Source organism: Arachis hypogaea, chromosome 18 (genome assembly GCF_003086295.3).
Source record: "Arachis hypogaea cultivar Tifrunner chromosome 18, arahy.Tifrunner.gnm2.J5K5, whole genome shotgun sequence".
NCBI lineage: Eukaryota > Viridiplantae > Streptophyta > Magnoliopsida > Fabales > Fabaceae > Arachis > Arachis hypogaea.
In genome coordinates this window covers 1,694,422-1,712,838 of record NC_092053.1, presented here as the reverse complement: position 1 = coordinate 1,712,838, position 18,417 = coordinate 1,694,422, and the positions used below count along the sequence as shown (strand labels likewise).

At 34.3% G+C, this 18,417-nt stretch overlaps 3 protein-coding genes across 4 annotated transcripts; all 3 read left to right on the top strand.

The window, feature by feature from the left end:
- Nucleotides 1-2,459: 2,459 nt before the first annotated feature.
- On the top strand, nt 2,460-9,940 carry LOC112770756 (serine/threonine protein phosphatase 2A 55 kDa regulatory subunit B beta isoform). 2 transcript variants are annotated; one of them, XM_025815152.3, is made up of 14 exons: nt 2,460-3,153; nt 4,269-4,372; nt 4,476-4,574; nt 4,666-4,785; nt 5,348-5,548; nt 6,003-6,094; nt 6,389-6,507; nt 7,527-7,650; nt 7,955-8,078; nt 8,494-8,562; nt 8,662-8,753; nt 8,840-8,917; nt 9,003-9,073; nt 9,157-9,940. In XM_025815152.3, exons 1-14 carry the CDS (start codon nt 3,042-3,044, stop codon nt 9,291-9,293), a joined length of 1,542 nt encoding a protein of 513 aa, XP_025670937.1. In that variant the 5' UTR covers nt 2,460-3,041; the 3' UTR covers nt 9,294-9,940. The 2 variants fall into 2 exon arrangements, with proteins under 2 accessions (XP_025670937.1, XP_025670938.1); XM_025815153.3 differs by having other exon boundaries at nt 2,508-3,153; nt 5,348-5,545.
- Nucleotides 9,941-11,496: 1,556 nt separating this feature from the next.
- LOC112770758 (uncharacterized) lies at nt 11,497-12,136 on the top strand. Its single transcript, XM_025815154.3, has 2 exons — nt 11,497-11,785; nt 11,886-12,136. Exons 1-2 carry the CDS (start codon nt 11,604-11,606, stop codon nt 12,070-12,072), a joined length of 369 nt encoding a protein of 122 aa, XP_025670939.1. The 5' UTR covers nt 11,497-11,603; the 3' UTR covers nt 12,073-12,136.
- Nucleotides 12,137-15,804: 3,668 nt separating this feature from the next.
- LOC112772587 (uncharacterized) lies at nt 15,805-18,322 on the top strand. The gene is made up of 4 exons (XM_072225998.1): nt 15,805-15,893; nt 16,801-16,880; nt 17,104-17,161; nt 17,398-18,322. Exons 1-4 carry the CDS (start codon nt 15,805-15,807, stop codon nt 17,951-17,953), a joined length of 783 nt encoding a protein of 260 aa, XP_072082099.1. The 3' UTR covers nt 17,954-18,322.
- The last annotated feature ends 95 nt before the right edge of the window (nt 18,323-18,417 follow it).

The window sequence follows — 18,417 nt, the reverse complement described above, 5'->3', positions numbered from 1 at the left end:
TTCTATATTTGTTCTTTTTGTATGTAGAGTCAAATACGAGGACATCACCAAAATACTGAAAATCAACTCGACTGCTTCCGTCAGCCCAGAAATAATTGCCCTAACATGTCCTCATATGTCAAGTTGTACCTAACCATTACCATTGGAACTGCTTCTACCAAACCTTCTAAATATGCAATTGCAGCCTCAACATCTGCATCTGCTATCCTTCTACGCCTTCTTTTGTCAATATAGTTGTAAGCATCCTTCTTTAGAAAACCAATTAGAGAATATTCACCTGCCATTCTCGTCATGTGTCGCAAACTCTTTACTGTCAAAATCCCACACTCATTAAGCCCATTTAATTGGGCTTTGGCTGCATCCGTCATTGGGCAATATCTCGGGATTAAGTGCACAATCCAATAGGTCAAGTTATGGTTATGGTTGTTATCGAGCTTCCTTACATGCCATAATGATGCACTTTTGTCTAGGTAAATGGAAAACTTAGCCTCCCAATTTGTCCTATTCTCTTGTTGTGTGCCCTCCTCTTGTCTGATCTATTGTATTGTATTGTTTTTCATCTCGCAATCTTTCCATGTTTCAAAAGAACCTCCTCCTAATTAGGTTCCTGATGTCATCCTTCTGAGAATCACCCTTCCTTACACCTACACCCATGCATCCAACTTTCATCATGATATGTGTTGTCCTCATACCATGATGACAACCATGGTCAGCACCACAGAACCGCCCGAATAATTTTCTAATCTAAAATATCCTATTACATGAAATAAATAGTCTTGAAATAGAAAAAGAAATATCTCGAAAAAATAAGAAGGAAACTCAAGTACATCTAAGTCATTTCATGCAATTCAGATCCCTTCATATAAGTCTCTCATTATTAATTAATTAAGGGTTTATGTAATTTGTATTTGAAGAACACATGTTAAAATGATAAATTAAGATTTTTTTAAAATTTGAATGTATTTGTTTTTCATTTATCAAATAAAAATATTTCAAACATTCTATTTATAGTAATATTAATTATCATTAAGAACACATGTATTAATTAATCATGCTCAAAGTTAATAGAAAAAGATTTGTGTGACATTAGATGAAATTGTGAACCTTAGATAGATACCTAATTTATGGTTTAGTTTATTCCTTTAAGTTTAATTCTAAGCATTGGAGTTCTAGGATTGCCTCTGACTCTCTCGGGACCTTATATCTTACGCACGTGAGCACTTTTACCATGTTGAGAACCTCCAGTTCTCATTCCATATAAATGTTGTTTTCAGATGCAGGTTGAAAGGCACCTCATTAGGTGTTTGAAGTTTTTGCTGTAGCGAAGTTGGGATATTGGTTTATGCCTTTTTGCTATGTTTATATATGTTTAGACTTTTTCTTTTGTATATGTTTCACTCTTGTACCTCATAGAAGTTTTTGATGGAGAACTAGGGTTTATGTTGAGTATTATTTTTGAAAACTTGGGGTTGTATATACTTATGTAAATATCCTCCGGCCAACCTTAGCTTCACAAGTTGAGTTTGGAGTTTGAATATTTGTATCCTTGACACTCTACTCTTATCATATATATGTATCTTTATCTTTCTTTGTACGCAAGTAATCGTTATTCTGAGAGTTGCGCTTTTGTTTTTCACGTTTTTGCTTAACCAACCTTCAAGGCTCATCGAATATTATATTATTTCAATTATATTATGTATGTATATTTTTATTTTACAGGTTGTAATACCTCACCATCTCTATTTTATGAATTTAAATATAAAACTCTGTGTGGTAGGGTGTTACAACTTTCATCTGACATGCGTTGTCTTCATACCATGCTCACAATCACAGTCAACACTGCGGAACTGCCCGAATCATTTTCTAAAATATCCCATTACATAAAATAAATGGTCTTGAATAGAAAAAGAAATATCTCAAAAAAAAAAAAAGTAAAAAGAGGGAAACTCAAGCACATCCAAGTTATTTCATGCAATTCAGATCTTTTCACATAAATCTCTAATTATTAATTAATTAAGAGTTTATCTAATTTGTATTTGAAGAGCACCTGTTAAGATAATAAATTAATTTTTTTTAATAAATACAAAAATTTAAATTTTTAATATATTTATTTTTTATTTATTAAATAAAAATATTTTAAATATTTTATTAATAATAATTTTATCATGTGTCTTAAAAACACATGTTAACTGAATCTATTAATTAATCATGCTCTAAGTTAATAGAAAAAAAATTTGTGTGACATTTGATGAAATATTAATAACACTCAAATTGAAAATCACATTTTAATGATAATGATTGAATAATGAGTATCCCCATAAATAATTAAAGGAATTAATTATGTTATCAATAATAATCAACTTTAAAAATAACCTTATCTAAAAGTAAAAATATTCTTAAGCTCACTACCTGACCTTATCTGCCATGAATAAAAAGACCGTCCATATTGGAATATATTCGGTACCACCACAATAACAGTCCAATCAAACTTGGTACTTCACCTCCTTGTGTTACAGACAAACAAGGGTATCACAAAGACATAGAAAAATTATACATTTACGTAAGTAAAAAACAAACAGAAACCTATTATTGAGAGAACTAATCCTAAAACTAAAAAAACACACAAGTGAGTGTGTCGATGTACTTTGTGTTTTTGTTTTCTAGTGTTTTTCCCAAAGCCATAGAAGTAGAACCGTTTGCTCAGTCATTTTTATTTTATTTCCGAGTTGAGAAATTCCTAATTTGTCCTCCTAGAGAGAGAAAACATCAGACATAGGTAATTGGAAGGTTGTAAGAGAGAGAAAGGAAATTTTGGTCTTTTTTGTGTGTTCCAATGGTTCAACTGGGAACCCAAAGCAGGGTTGTGAGAAGAAAGAAAAATTTAATCTTTTTCTCATGGGTTGTCCTGAGCCTATGATCTTGTGAGAACCCAGAAAGCGATCTTTGATGCGCTCATAGGATTGGCCGATTCAACCCCAAACGTCTTTGGTGGCCGTTGATTTCGTTATTTCATTGTTTTTCTTTTTTGTTCCCTCCGAGATATGAACGGTGGCGATGAGGTCGTCGCAGCTCCGGCGGGTCCACCGAACCCTCTGGAGTGGAAATTCTCGCAGGTTTTCGGCGAACGCACGGCCGGTGAAGAGGTTCAGGAAGGTAATTACAGCACCTTGTATTGTTGATTGGATAAAAAAGGGACATTTTTTTTGGGGACCGAGGGGGGACTTGTCGGATCCAATTGATTTGCTGGGATTAGGGCTTGATTCCGATGTTTCGATCTGTTTTGGATCGTGTTCCGACACTCCCTTGTAGTTTAGGCTTCTGGGTCGTTGAGTAATGTTGGTTTTGGCTAGTGGGTCATTGCTTTAATCATTGCCTGATTCGGCTCTTGATTGCTTTTCTCCTTTTGGTTGCTTTTGTCAGTGTTTTCGTTCGCTTGTGTATGTGTGTGTGGGAAGGTAGTAGTGTGGAATGATATGCTTTGACCTGGATGTTTTTTGAGGTTTGTGTGTCTTTGCATTGTAAATTCACTTGATTGGATTGTGGGGAGTGTGAGACTGAGCTGATGATGACACTTGCCTCGTGTTTGTGACAATTTGTGTTGTGTTTTCTAGCCCGTGCTTTGTGTTGCAAATAACAGCTTTTGTTGTTGCTAATTGGTCGCTGTATTTTCTCAATAATGTGTGAGCTTGTGTGAGTGTGTCATGTTTAAGATCTTGTTGTTATGTAGTTTGATTCGTGGTGTTGAAGATTGGCTGCTGTAATCCGTGGCATCGACAATGGAAAGACATTTGGTTTGCAGCATAATTTGCTACCTATGAGTATAAGTAATGGTGGTGTCTCTTTGACTAGATATTCTTGGTTGAAAACTTAATTTTGTCAGCGTTAGACAGGGAAAGTTGTCTTCCATTTCTCTCAATATGAAACAGCCTAGATGTGGAATTATCATTAAGTTGTATGTACGTGTCGACAAATTTGGAACGTCGTCATGGATTTGTCGTGATACTGATATTTATGTTGTTGCGCGGTTACATAAATTTATAGTGTAGAATTGAGTGCTTTTGGTCTTGCTTTTCTCATGATTGCCCGATGTATTTACACGAAGTCACCGCTTATAATATGGGATTGTTTGCCTACAATGGGAGGAGAGAGTGAGATTTATCAAGGGAATGACTTGATATTGCAATACAGTGATTTATAAATCTGAAATGGTTTTCATTGCAGGGTAATGCGAAGGTTTACTAATTATTTGCCCTATTTTCTTTCCGCAGTTGACATAATTTCTGCTATTGAATTTGACAAATCTGGTGATCATCTTGCTACTGGTGATCGTGGTGGTCGAGTTGTTCTATTTGAGAGGACAGATACAAAAGATGTAAGCCTGGTTTCTGCCATCCCCCCCTTTTTCCCCCTTCTTTTCAAGAAGTTCCCATCTAAGCACTTTGTATTGGAATATGTGTGTATGCTGAAACTTTCAGGCTGGTGGATCAAGAAGGGATCGGGAGAGGATGGACTATTCTATTAGTAGGCATCCTGAGTTCCGTTATAAAACAGAGTTTCAGAGTCATGAGCCCGAGGTAGTCACCCCTTGCCTATTAATATTGCACCAACTTCCTATCATTCAGAAGTTATGAGTGTCAATATTTACGATATACGGTCATTTTTCAGTTTGACTATCTCAAGAGCTTGGAAATAGAAGAGAAAATCAACAAAATCAGATGGTGCCAAACAGCTAATGGTGCCCTCTTCCTTCTTTCTACAAATGATAAAACCATCAAATTTTGGAAGGTACGAATCAAATGCTGAGTTTGGTATTTTCACCAATTTGATAATGAATTGTGCTCAAGGTTGCATTTTTGTGGAATTAAGTTCGATTCCTGGTTTTTCATGCATAGACACTATGAGGCCTCTGCATTTGTATTCTGTAAATTATCAGTTAGCCAGATACATTTGCATGTAGTGGAGACTCTTAAGTATGCATGTATGGGTAGGCTTTTCATTTTCACCTGCAAAAAATTGTGATGTCCTTTTGTACTACCATCTTTCATGCACTTTTTTTACGAGTCTTTTTTTGTTGTGTTTGTTAATACACCTTCATATTTATTTTGTTAAAATGCATTGAGATGATCAAATGTCATGATTAGTTGATATTGAAGGAGGCCGTGCCATGAAATAAATCCTAATGGAAAATGATGTTGATGAATATATTACCTTCCTTGAATATTTGGATATGTATGTATATGAAACTGAATGTGAGTGTCTTCAATTTTTTAAGTTTTCCTCCCTTATGAATAATGTGATTGATCCATCTGCTAGGTTCTTAATCTAAATATTTCTTATCTGAGAACAGGTTCAAGAAAAGAAAATCAAGAAAATTTCTGAGATGAATGTTGACCCTTCAAAAGCAATGGGAAATGGCAGTATTGGTAGTTCAAGTAGTTCTAGGGCATATCTTGCAAATGGAGGAGCTCCAGATAGATCACACAATAACCTAAGCAATGACTACTCATTTCCACCAGGAGGCATTCCATCACTAAAGTTACCTGTGGTAGTTGTATTTATCCCATTTCATCTGCAACTCATTTCCCAATGTTTGTATGTTGACAATAAAATTTATGGTTTTTGTTTTAATTATTGAAAAAACAATAAATTATAAGTAGACTAAAACAAAAGTGTCAAAGCCTAGCAATGGTTAGTTTTTCTTCATTAAATGGAATGCAGTTTGTGTTTGCATTACATTGAGTTTGAACAGCTTAGCAGATATATGTTGAACTAACAAGCCCCGGCAGTAGTTCAACAAACATATTTCAATCTTGGTTGTCCTCATGGTGCTACTTAAGGTTGCTTAAAATGGTCCTAACTTTTTCATTTTTAATGTTCAGTGTGTGTGGTGGGTGGGGTAGGGTTTTTTTTGGTTTGTGGGCCGGGGGGGGGGGGTGGCTGACAGTGCTAACTCACATGTTTGAGATTTCACAGTGCTAACTCGCATGTTATAATATATGTAGGTAAGTAGCCAGGAGACGAGTTTATTGGCTCGGTGTCGCAGAGTATATGCCCATGCTCATGATTATCATATCAATTCTATTTCAAATAACAGGTGATTATAGATTTCTTAGTTCATACTTCAAACCATATTTTGCTATCTCATCTGGTAAATTTTGGGTGAAAGTGAGAAACCTGTGGATTCATATTCTATTATTCTTAGAGTGGATATTATTGTCAACCTTGCTTTCATTATTTTTATTCTCATAATGTGTTGTTTTGAAATGTTTCCTGGCGGATTATTGATTCATGTCGACATGATTCTATTTGAACCTTTTGTTTTGCTTTCTCTCATGGTGTTCCAAATACTGATCAAATCTGGATACTGTTATGCGATCCTATCTTCTAGTGATGGCGAAACTTTCATATCAGCCGATGATTTGCGTATAAATCTTTGGAATCTGGAAATTAGCAATCAAAGTTTTAATATTGTTGATGTAAAGCCTGCAAATATGGAGGATCTGACAGGTAACTTGGAGAACTTCTTATGCTATAAACTTTTCGCTGTTGATAACATGGTTATGCATGAGTAACTTCAACATATAAGTTTTAGTTGACTGATCACTGTGTAATGGCCAGCCCCATAGTAGTAACTTTATTGGGTCTGAGCTGTTCCACCCTGGGAGATCTGTGTTCATCTCGGAACTCTCTATTTCTAAAATCACATTTTTTCCAAAGAAAATATCTTGTGGGGTCATATCTCCCTTTAGGTAGGCCCAGCATGGAATAGTCCAGAATGTGTAGTTACCGTTTTTTTTTTGTTGCACTAGTTTGTTCGTTGTCAAAAGAACTTTAACAAATTTTTGGTGGCTGCAGGAGTTACATTTGTCTTTGAACTACTTTGCTTAGTCCATACCATGCAATTATTTACAAAAAAAAAATTGCGTACCGTGTTGAGTTTAGCTTGTAGTCACTATTTTATACTTCGATTCTATATTTTCCTTTCTTAATAATGAATGTAATTTTCGAAACGTGTGATTTTTCCACAGCTACTTTGCTTAGACTTGCAGTTCAGATTATGTTTTGTCTTAAGTCTAAACTTCACCTTGACTTAGTCCCTGCATGGTCCTACCTCAACTTGAGCTTGATTAGATGTCTAGGTTGGGGCTAGAACTAATAAAGTTTAATCTTTTGGAAATCTCAAGCAAAATATGGGCTTAGTCAAATCTGGTTCATGGAACCGATTTGCATTTGTAATTAGGCTATGTTTGGGAGTTCTAGAAATGTTGGAAGGGAATGTTCTTTAATGGAATGATGAAAGAAAGGTGAAAATTGGAGTGTACTGGATCGTGTCCTTCTCATGTGTGGTGTGTTCAATAAGTATATGAAGGGAGGGAAAGGAGAAAATGTATTTATAGGTAAGTGGGGAGGGACTTGGTGGGTTGAAGGTAGAATCGGCTTGTGTGTTGCATACATTATTTGCAGGAGAGTATTTCCTATTTCTTCAGTCTTGGTTGAGCTTTGACCCCAGATATTTATGATTTCAGAGGTAATAACATCAGCAGAATTCCACCCTACACATTGTAATACGTTGGCATACAGCAGTTCAAAGGGTTCAATCCGCCTAGTTGACTTGCGGCAATCAGCATTATGTGATTCGCATACCAAATTGTAAGCTTTTGTGGTAATCTTCATGTTAATTTCTAAAAACCAAGTAAATAAGTAATAGTGTTTAATAAATGTCGAGACTGTAGGCTAAATACCAGAAAGGTTTTTCTCTCTATTTTTTCCCCTTCTTTCTTGGCGGGGACAATCGAACTACGCAAAAGATCTTCTTTTGCTCCCTTCTTTGTGTGGACACTCGAAATGTTGCTTATGAAGCAAAGAGTTTTTATGAAAATCTATTATACTAATGCAGTTGTGTATGCTTCCTTATTCATTTAGATTCTAACAGGCAATATAATCTTTCGAACAGGTTTGAGGAACAGGAGGCCCCTGGGTCCAGATCATTTTTCACCGAGATTATTGCTTCTATCTCAGACATAAAATTTGGGAAGGATGGAAGATACATACTTAGCCGTGATTATATGACTCTAAAGGTTCGACGTTTTTACGTCAAAAAATCATGTTTTCAGTTGTTGAAGCTTTCTAATATTTTGGGCTTTGGCAAATAGACCCTCCTTTCTAATATTTGAGGAGATAAAGTTGTCAAATTGAAAGTTGAGGACCACACCCTCTTTGCCAAGAGACTTTTTTGATGTATTTTTACTTATTTATAGATAGGGATGCTTTAAATTTTTGTTGAATTGAATTCTTTATTTTTTATTAGTTTGGGTTGCTTTGTTTAAATTGTACTTTTTTTACTTAGGTCTCTTCGTAACTTCAGCATTCTTTGTGCTGTAGCCTAAACATATCAAATATCTCTCATTTGGTTTCTTTGGATGGTTTCTACACTTTTGTGTTTATGATCACTCATTCTTGATCTTATTCACTCATCTTGACTTATTTAAACAGCTATGGGACATAAATATGGATTCAGGCCCGGTTGCAACTTTCCAGGTTCACGAGTATTTAAGACCTAAGGTTAGATTCCTGGGCTTTTATAGGTGAAGTTGATTCATGAATTTCTTTCCACTGCTTTGTTGTCTTATAATTGGCTATGCTTTTGTTTGAACATGCCAGCTTTGTGATCTATATGAAAATGATTCAATTTTTGACAAGTTCGAGTGTTGTCTGAGCGGTGATGGGTTGCGTATTGCTACAGGCTCTTACAGGTCTGTGGTAAAAACTTGATATGTGGTTGAACTGTGAATGAAATTATTTATCCTGTTCCTTACTAATTTGATTCATTTGATGCCAGCAACTTATTCCGTGTGTTCGGTTGTGCCCTGGGAAGTGCCGAGGCTACAACCTTGGAAGCCAGTAAAAATCCAATGAGGTAATTTTTTATTGGAGATCTTATGTGAATCATGCTTTATTACTTAGGTATTGTGGAGTTATTATTAACTCTTTCGTTACGCCAGACGACAAGTTCCAACCACTACACCGAGGCAAAGATCCCTCGGAAACAGTATAACAAGAGTTGTAAGACGAGGTAAGTGTTCAACTCTATTTCCCTAGTCTAACCTCGAACAACATGTGAAATGTATTGTTTAACTGTCTTGCATTCTTGAACAGGTACAGAAGCCCCAGGCGTTGACGCGAATGGGAATTCTTTTGATTTCACAACAAAGTTGCTGCACTTGGCATGGCATCCAACTGAGAATTCAATCGCCTGCGCGGCCGCAAATAGCTTGTATATGTACTATGCGTAAAGGAAGACAAAACGACGAATGAGGACGTGACATGACGTGTATTTTGCATGGTTAAATTGCTGTGGAGAAGGCTGCTTCTTTTCCCTTGTTACCTTACCTACCAACCACACTGGGTTGGAGGCTATTACATTAACAACTCTCACACACACTAGAAAAAAAAAAGTCAAAAGTGCCCTTCAGAGCCTGTTTTGGAAAATGATGCAGAAGTGGCTGTTTCTGAATTCCCCAGGGGTAGGCACAGACCTTATTTTTGTTCTTCTTCCAACCCTAATATTCTTTTCTCCCCCTTTATTTCTCTGTATCTTCTTCTGAAAGAGAAGGTGCAAATCCATGTTTCAAATTGTGTTATGGCTTGCAAGTGAAGAAGAAAAATGTCATTGTAGCTCTCCTGCAACAGATACTAAAGGATGTTCAATATCTGCCATTAGGATCAAGATTGAAAAAAAATGTAGCTTTTCTTTTCTTTTCTTTTTTTTTTCTTTTGCCCAGATCTCTCTGTGGAATGGAGCAGTTGAAACCTGCAGTGCATCATTTTTTCATTGATTATTTTTGTGCTGGAATTTAATTTGACATGTCTGTCCTAAAGTCTTTAATTTTTACTGTAACGGTGGTTAGTTTATGTGCAAGTAATAATTTTAGGTTGCAAAGTAGCTTAAACTGGTGGTTCTCTCAGACATGCATTTATTTAGTGTTTAAAGAACGATTTTATGTTTGTGTCAAATTTTGCAATTGCGATTTTATATGAGAAAAGCAACAATTTTGAAGCGTGTTCTTTTCAAACTATTGATGCTAGAATTATAGACTCCTAGTTGTCTCAAATACATGAGTTATAAATTATAATAGAGGTAAATACTAAAACAAAATAGTATTTAAAAGATGTTATCGACAAAATAGTTTTTGAACAATTTTTAAAGTTGACAAAATAGTTTCTGAACAATTTTTAAAGTTGACAAATGTGATCATTCGTCATTTGATTCCGTTTTCATTGATGGAAAATGCTGAGTTGGTTAACAAATTTGATAAAATTCCTAATTTACTTTTAGTTGCAAATTCTAATCCCATCTTTTTCCAACACCTAACCTAATTTACCTTTTTGATAAACGCCGAGTTGGCAAACAATTGATTAGATATCTTTAGAATTTATTCTTTTTATATATATATATATATATATATATATATATATATATATATATATATATATATATATATAAACAATCAATTGATTGAAAAATCTTTTTTTTTTTTTGGTTTTCCACAGTATCTCCCAACCCGACATGTTAAGGATTAATCCGTCGTAGATCTGACAACACGACGACAACAAATATGCATTTTCGATTGTTTGCGCCATCGAATAGATCAAACATATAGTTTATTATATAAATATTTTTCAAATGATTCATGTTGTTTCTCCTTCTTTTTTCAATAACAGTTCATTCAAAAGTAATAAAGATTGAATCTTAATTTTACAATATAATACTTAAGTTTGAAAATTCAAATTAATTGAAGTAGTTTCTACATCGAACTCATGATGATATTCATAAAACATATCAAATTATAATTAAAGTCTACATTGATAGATTTTCTATTTTTTTTACAGTTTCAAATTGTTAATAATAAAGATTAAATGGATCACGAATAATAAAATAATAATTTATAAAATAAAGAGTACATTTTAAAATTAAATAATAGATGAAAGACTAATTAATAAATAAAATTAAAAAAAGGGTATTTGATAATTATTTAAAAACTTAAAAAAATATATTTTATTATTAGAACTATTTAATAGTCTAAATGTTTAGGAACCATATATCTTTTGTCAAATAAAAATACTATTCGTACACCAAAATCAATAACTAAAATTAGCTACCAATATATTTGTGTATGAATACATGTGTAGTTTAATTTATTTTTAATGTGTATTTGTATTCCAACGTATATTTTATACTATTGGCTGATTTTGGTGTACATGTAGCATATTCGTTTGCCAAAAGATTTAGATAAACCTCCAAATCCTTAATAAAAGTCTCTTGGTAAAAAGGGTAATCCTTGAACACTGAGTTGGTCATCTGTTAGCGGTAGAAACGGTAGCCAAAGTAACTGAATTCAACATCTTCACTAAGATTGTGAAATTATGAGTTATTCTTGTCAGAACAATTCTGTTACTAATTGAGGTGCCATATGGCAGCATGTCCTTATATATATAACTATAGACTATAATGAGTATGATCCAATAATTGAAATAGAGCCTCCATTTAGAATCTCCACATGATTATTATGATAAATTTTGCACCTTTAGTTTAGATCATATTCATGGCATCAAGGATTCCTCAGTTGCAATCAAAGGTGACACAAGCCTCTCAAGTTGTTGCTAAGAATGGAGGTTCCTACTACAAGCTATTGTTGGAACAGAACAGACACTATATCCAAGAGCCTCCCACCATTGAAAAGTGCCAATCATTGGCTAAACAATTGTTTTATACTCGCCTTGCAAGGTTCTTGATCAATTCAATTCCCTCTAAATTGTTGATAAATTTACATAAGAGAATGTTGAGATCTATAACAATATAATTAATTGCTCCTTGATTTCTGCAGCATCCCTCTTCGGTACAATTCATTCTTGAAGGATCTGGATTATGTAAAGAACATAGTGAAGAACAGACATGATCTAAACATAGAAGATGTTGGCATTGGTGCTTTGTTTGGACTAGAGTGTTTTGCATGGTTCTGGGGGGGTGAGATTGTTGGTAGAGGATTCACATTCACTGGCTACTATGTTTAACTATTTCAATCATTATTCAATATTCATTCATCTATTGACATTGCTAGTGAGATCATTTTCATCATCAAGTTTTATACCTTCTGTTTTCATTGATTCATCAGATATTTTGATGATGTTGCTTCAAGGCTATTTTTAAATCATCATGAACTAGCTTTTGTCCTTTGCTTGTTTGGTACGGATGCTAGTGGCATTTTGGGGAATTCACTACCCATGATCTTAAACTAAGGTGGAAACTCAGCAGGTGCACGTGAAGTTGATAGCTGAGAGCTATTAGATGGTTTGACTGATTTGACTAAATTTTCATTTAACGACTCTCAGCTATCAACTTTACGTGAAGTAGACTGCACGTGAGTTTCCACTATCCAATAAATGAAATAGTGGAAAACTATTATTTTTGTCTTCAAATTTTAGTTAAGTTTCAATTTCATCTCTAATGTATAAAATATTCTATTTTTGTTTTAAATATTTTATTTTGTGTCATTTTTATTGTTTGATCACAATTAAAGTTTTTTTTAAATACTATTTTTTCTATTATTATCTTTTTTTTCTTACTCTTCAACTATTTTTAGCTCAAATTACTACAATTATCATTGTTATGACCACTACAATTATAAATTTTGTCGTTGACAGAAGGAAATTATAATAAAAAAAATGTATTTTTGAAAAAAAATTTAGTTTTGAACAAAAATTAAAATAGAATATTTCAACCGTTATGAATTTAATCAAAATTTTAGAGACTAAAATAATATTTTTTTTCTCTTGAAATAATTATTAAGCATCTTGAGATGAGTTTGTTACAAAATATATTATAGTGCTGTAGATTTCTACAGCGGTCCCATTTTCATTTAAGATGCATAATGAGATTGAGATGTACAAGTTAACCTAATGGAGAATTTAAAAAAAAAAACAGAATCACATTCTCATTTAAGTTGCACCTCTTCTTTAGTTAGTTAAAAAGAACCAAGAATATATATAAACATATGTATGTACATAGGTGGAAATGCAAAATAGTACAAGATATTGGAAAAGAATATGTACTCTCTTTACCCTCAATGGAAGTGTGTATGTAGAGGTCACTTTCAAGCGATTGAGATCTTATATTCTATATGTGAAACATGTTTGTTAGGCTTGTTTGTTGTTTATTTCCACCTCAATATATATAAGTAATCACTTCCAAACAAACACCACATGCATGTGTATGTGTGTGTACACTTCATGTGCAAAAACCAAAAAGTGCTTAATTTCATATGCGGCTGTGACCAAATCCAATGGTTTTGATCATGTCCTTGTGTAGCCGCCAACTACTCAAGATTTTTTCAAGGCCTCTCAAACAATGCAATTGGATTTCCACTTCATTAAATGCAAGAGAATTAGTATAACTTTTGTTCATGATTGTAGCGTTTATTTTGAGGTATTGAGATAGAGACGGAGAAATTGAGATTTAATATTGTGTTTGTTAGTTCAGAGACTGGTACTAAAATTTCTGTTTCTATTTTTAAAATTTCAGTATTTCAGTACCTCCAAAAAGTAGGGACACAGGGGACTGGAATTTTTAGAGATAGAGACTGAAACTTTAATAACATTTTATACCTAAAATACTTTCATTTCAATTAATTAATTCCAATTTTATCCTTTGTGCAAATTAAATTAGAGTTTCATTCTTGTTTCAATTTCTGTCTCCCATTTTGTACCAAACAGAATACTAAAATTTATTTCAATCTCTGTTTTTTAATTTTTGTCTCTCAGTTTTTCCGTCTCTGTCTTTTCACCGAACGCTACCGATATGACTAAGTTGATGAAAAGTTATTATAACTTCTTTTGATGTTTATTTATCGCACTTTCATATGAAATATAAAAATCCTTCATATGGAATAACACATGGGTTATTACATCATTTAGGGTTATTTCATTCTTCAAGTAGATCGCTTATGTTAGCTTAATCTTTTTTATTATTATGTTGTTTAATTTTCTCTCTTTTTTGTCGTTTTCAAGTCTTCATTTTATTTTATACAACATGTCCTAAAAATATATGTCCTACATTCAATAGCACTTGGATGGAAATTTTTCTCTAGACGCCTTTTTTTATATATTATTATTTATTAACCTAAACACTGTGTAATGAGATAGAAGGACAATATTAAATTGAAGACTTAATTAACCTATTGATTTTTATAGTTTTACTACAAATTTATAGTTAAAGTCATTATATTTAGATAAAAGTTTTCAATTTTAGATCTCCTTCAAACTTTTTTTTGTTAAAAAGTTGAAAAATTATAATAACTAATAAAGTAAGTAAACTTCAAATAAAAGAAGAAAATGTCATGATAACGGTAAAATATAGTTAAATTAAGAATTATTCGTCAACAAATTATAACTTAAATGATATAATCTTTTTATACTCATCTAGAAGTCGCGAGTACGAACCTCAATCCTAACTTAAAAAAAAATTAAGAGTCGTCCACATGCATAGAATTACAATGTTATAGGAGAGGGGTCCCATTCTCCCATCACAACTCCTCGTGCTATTGTATCTTCATTTCAACTTGCTCTTCACTCCTCCACTACTCTCTCTCTCTTTTTAAATCTTTTATACATACATGTTTTAATTTGATTCATTACTATCCCACCATTCTATACACTTATTACAATAATAATAGTAGTTGGTCACACACATGTAACTTCGAACGATAAATCGTATAACATGGAACCAGTTATGTGTCATTAGTTGATGGCCTTATTGATTCATCAAGCTAAGTAGTGGAATCGGAATTAGGGAGGACGTGGCTGCACAACGCAATTTAATCATAAAACATTATATTATATATAGAATATTGACAGAAATTATTTTAATATGAAAATATATTTTAGTTGAATATTGATATTTAAAATGTATTACAGTATTGTGGAAATCATTCAACATGTCCTCCACGTGTTGGTTAATATGCTGCCACGTGTCAAACATATTCTTCACGTGTTGGCCAGGATGCTGCCACAAGTCCAGCCAACACACCCCACGTGTTGACCAAATAATTCCATTTCTTAAAAAAATACCAATATTTTTTTCATATAAAAAAAATCAGCCGAATATTGATCTTATTACAAGCTGTATTTTTTTAATCACATCACAGCCGTACACGTGTCAAACTTGATCATCAATCACCGCATTTGCAGTAAATGGGGGCCACCTAATCCTTCGCCTATGCGCACGAGGACGGTGCCTCTCTTCAATTCTAATCCATCAACCCAAATCAAATCACAGCCGTCCAAACAATTCAACGCACAATGTAGGACCCGCTTGTTCCCTTTTAAGCTTTTTACCGCTCATTCTTCACCATCACCACGTCACAGTCACACGGGTCAAACATCTACGGCTTCAAGTTGAAGCAGCCAATAAAATGACAAAACGTGGGACCCACAACTGTTCCACAAAATCTCACCGGCGTGTGACTCTAACATTCCTGCTATGAAACTTGTTGCCGCAGTGCTGCTCCAGCTGTCAGTCGAGCACCTTCCACTCATGGGGTTCTGCCACGTGTCCCCCGTGGCATTGGCTGTGATGGGGTGACGGTAACTCAACGCAACCCACTTTCGCACACATTCTACACCGCTCGACACTTTGACGTCTCTGATTCGCTTGCGTGATATTTCAACGGCCATGATCTCATGATGAAACCCACGAAATGATGGGTGTTGATTGCTTTGTCCACACGCAAGCCCTGTCGTGTGGGCTCAATGGGCCACTCTTTTGGCGGCGGCTTTCCCAACATGGCCCAATATACGGCTTGGCTCAGCCACAAATACAAGCTTGGAGATTTAAGTCGGTAAAATTTCTATTAATATTAAAAAAAGGAAAAATTTTCCCCCTGAAAATGCGTTACTAGTAGATAATAGAGTATGGACTAATAGACTATAGAGTAATGAGGTTATTAGTTAGTTGTCTTTTGTGGTTGGTGTCTTTAATTAAGGTGATTAAGTTGATGGAGACATTCTAATATCACAAATACCTCTATATTAAAGGAAGATTATTTTATTTTATTTATCCCATTTGTTTATAACCATAAGAATTTATGACCTTACACTCGATTCTCCCATCTCAATATTCTTATTTGTCTCTTTATCAATATCTTAATTACATTATTGGCGTCCCTTTTTTCTTATTTTATTGTTACATTATATTATATTATTACTACTTTTTCCAGGAGCAGTTTTCATACGGTCATGTAATAATAATAAGAGCGACTAATTCCGTGGTCTACTTTGGTCATTGACCCGTTGACTAATTAAATAAAGTTACTAGTTTTTAATATACAAAAACATTACTTTTTATGAAAGTTAACACTTTTAATCGCCCCACTAATTCTGTTAAATTTTAGTTAAGTGCGATGTGTGAATGCCCAGAAAAAGGAGCTCAAGATTCAAGCCAATCCTTCTACTTGTAGTGAGTAGTGACTGCAACAGAGAGAGAGAGAGAGAGAGAGAGAGAGAGAGAGAGAGAGGTGTATCTATTCTCTTTCTATTTGAAGAGGGTGTGTGTTAGTGGTAGTCATCACACTCCATAATAATCTCCATCATCAAGGTTTTTGAGGCTTTTCAAATATCTTCTATTTTTTTTTTTTCTCTCTTGAACATTCTTTGTTTGTGTTTGTGCTGAACTTAGTTAAATCTCTCTGCTTTTGTTTGTTTGTTTGTTTGTTATGTCATGTTTTTTTTTTTTTTTTTTTTTTTCAGCTGGTATAATGATCCATCCATAGAAATCCAAGGCAACAAGAGAAGCTTCCAATTCCAAGTTCATTCATCAAACCAACCACGTAACTTTCTCGTTCTGTCTCTTTGAGCTTCTATCTGTTTCTTCAAACTACTTTACTTTGTTGGAACTGCTTCTAGATTATGTTACACAACCAACCACAACAACACTTTTTATGTGTTTTTATTTTTGGGATCATGGTCTGATTGATTATCTTGTCATCTTTCCACTTTCTACTTAGTACTATAAAAAAGCTTACACCTTTGTTTTCCTGAACCTGAACTCAGATCTTAACACATCAAGGGTTGCTTGCTTCACATGCCCTCAAATTCAATCCCTTGAAAGGTTTGAACTTTGAACTTTGTTGTCAAATTGATGAAACCCCTTTTGCTTAAATACTGAAGTGCTTTTTAGTATTATAAGGAGAGAATGCAAGACCCAACAATATTTCAACCCATCAAACCCCAATTTCCTGAACAAGAACAACTTAAATGCCCACGTTGCGACTCAACAAACACCAAATTCTGCTACTACAACAACTACAATCTCTCACAGCCACGCCATTTTTGTAAGAATTGCAGAAGGTATTGGACCAAAGGAGGTGCTCTTAGGAACATCCCAGTTGGTGGTGGAAGCAGGAAGAACACAAAAAAATCATCCACCAACAACTCCTCCTCCAAACGCCTTACATCATCATCTGCACCATCATCATCATCAGTATCCCCTTCACCATCCGTTTCCACTCCAGCACAGGCTGCTTCATCCGCTCCTGAATCCGACTCGGCCCAGGCCTACGCCGCCCAGCCTACTGTGGCTGATCAAGGCCCAGGCTTAAGCTTCAGTTCCCTATTGGCAACTAGCCATTTGGGGAGCCTATTGGAGGGTCTGAATTCAAATGGATCAAGTCTTAAAATGGTGCAAATGAATGAATTCGGAGTGAATGTGAATTCGACCGGTTCTGTTGAGCCGCCTGTGAGCTCGAATTCTAGTAGAAATCCAGGGTTGGATGTTCAGAGTAATGGCAATAATGCAGAGAGCTTTCTGAGTATGCATAATGGTGATTCAAGCTGTTGGAATAATGGTAGCAATGGATGGTCTAATCTTGCAATATTTACACCAGGATCAAGCTTTCAGTAGAAGCAGCAGATTCACCAAAACTGATGAAATTGATGAACCTTCTTAGTTAACTTACTATGTTTTTTTTTTTTTTTTTTTTTTTCGGTTATATAGTTATTGCCTCAAGACTATGTATGTTTATTAGTCTTGATGTTATGGGAGATCAAAAAAGCACAGGGGCTACTAAAAATAACATCATCCTTTAGGTAAATTCTTTTTCTGATTTTGTGGTGGTAGTTCTTCAGTTTTATCAGTGGTGTTAGAAAAAGAGAAAAGGAAAGTGGATTTTTTTTTTATCAGTTATTATAGTGACTTTTACTCAGTACCCACCATTGTTGGGGGATTCTAATTTGATCTATATATATATATAAATATGCATTTTACAGTTAATTTGGTTTGTTTTCTGCATCTTGCAGATGGAAAGTTGCTTGTAGTGATCTTAGGAGGAATGTTTTTTAAGGATATTTATAGGTTACGCATGGATA

Coding starts and splice junctions, on each gene's coding strand:
- LOC112772587 (XM_072225998.1), top strand. CDS start 15,805: ATGGGCCACTCTTTTGGCGGCGGCTTTCCCAACATGGCCCAATATACG. Junction 15,894..16,800: donor AAGCTTGGAGATTTAAGTCG/GTAAAATTTCTA, acceptor TTTTTTTTTCAG/CTGGTATAATGATCCATCCA. Junction 17,162..17,397: donor CAAATTCAATCCCTTGAAAG/GTTTGAACTTTG, acceptor TAAGAATTGCAG/AAGGTATTGGACCAAAGGAG.
- LOC112770756 (XM_025815152.3), top strand. CDS start 3,042: ATGAACGGTGGCGATGAGGTCGTCGCAGCTCCGGCGGGTCCACCGAAC. Junction 5,549..6,002: donor CACTAAAGTTACCTGTGGTA/GTTGTATTTATC, acceptor TAATATATGTAG/GTAAGTAGCCAGGAGACGAG. Junction 8,754..8,839: donor ATTGCTACAGGCTCTTACAG/GTCTGTGGTAAA, acceptor ATTTGATGCCAG/CAACTTATTCCGTGTGTTCG.
- LOC112770758 (XM_025815154.3), top strand. CDS start 11,604: ATGGCATCAAGGATTCCTCAGTTGCAATCAAAGGTGACACAAGCCTCT. Junction 11,786..11,885: donor TTTTATACTCGCCTTGCAAG/GTTCTTGATCAA, acceptor TGATTTCTGCAG/CATCCCTCTTCGGTACAATT.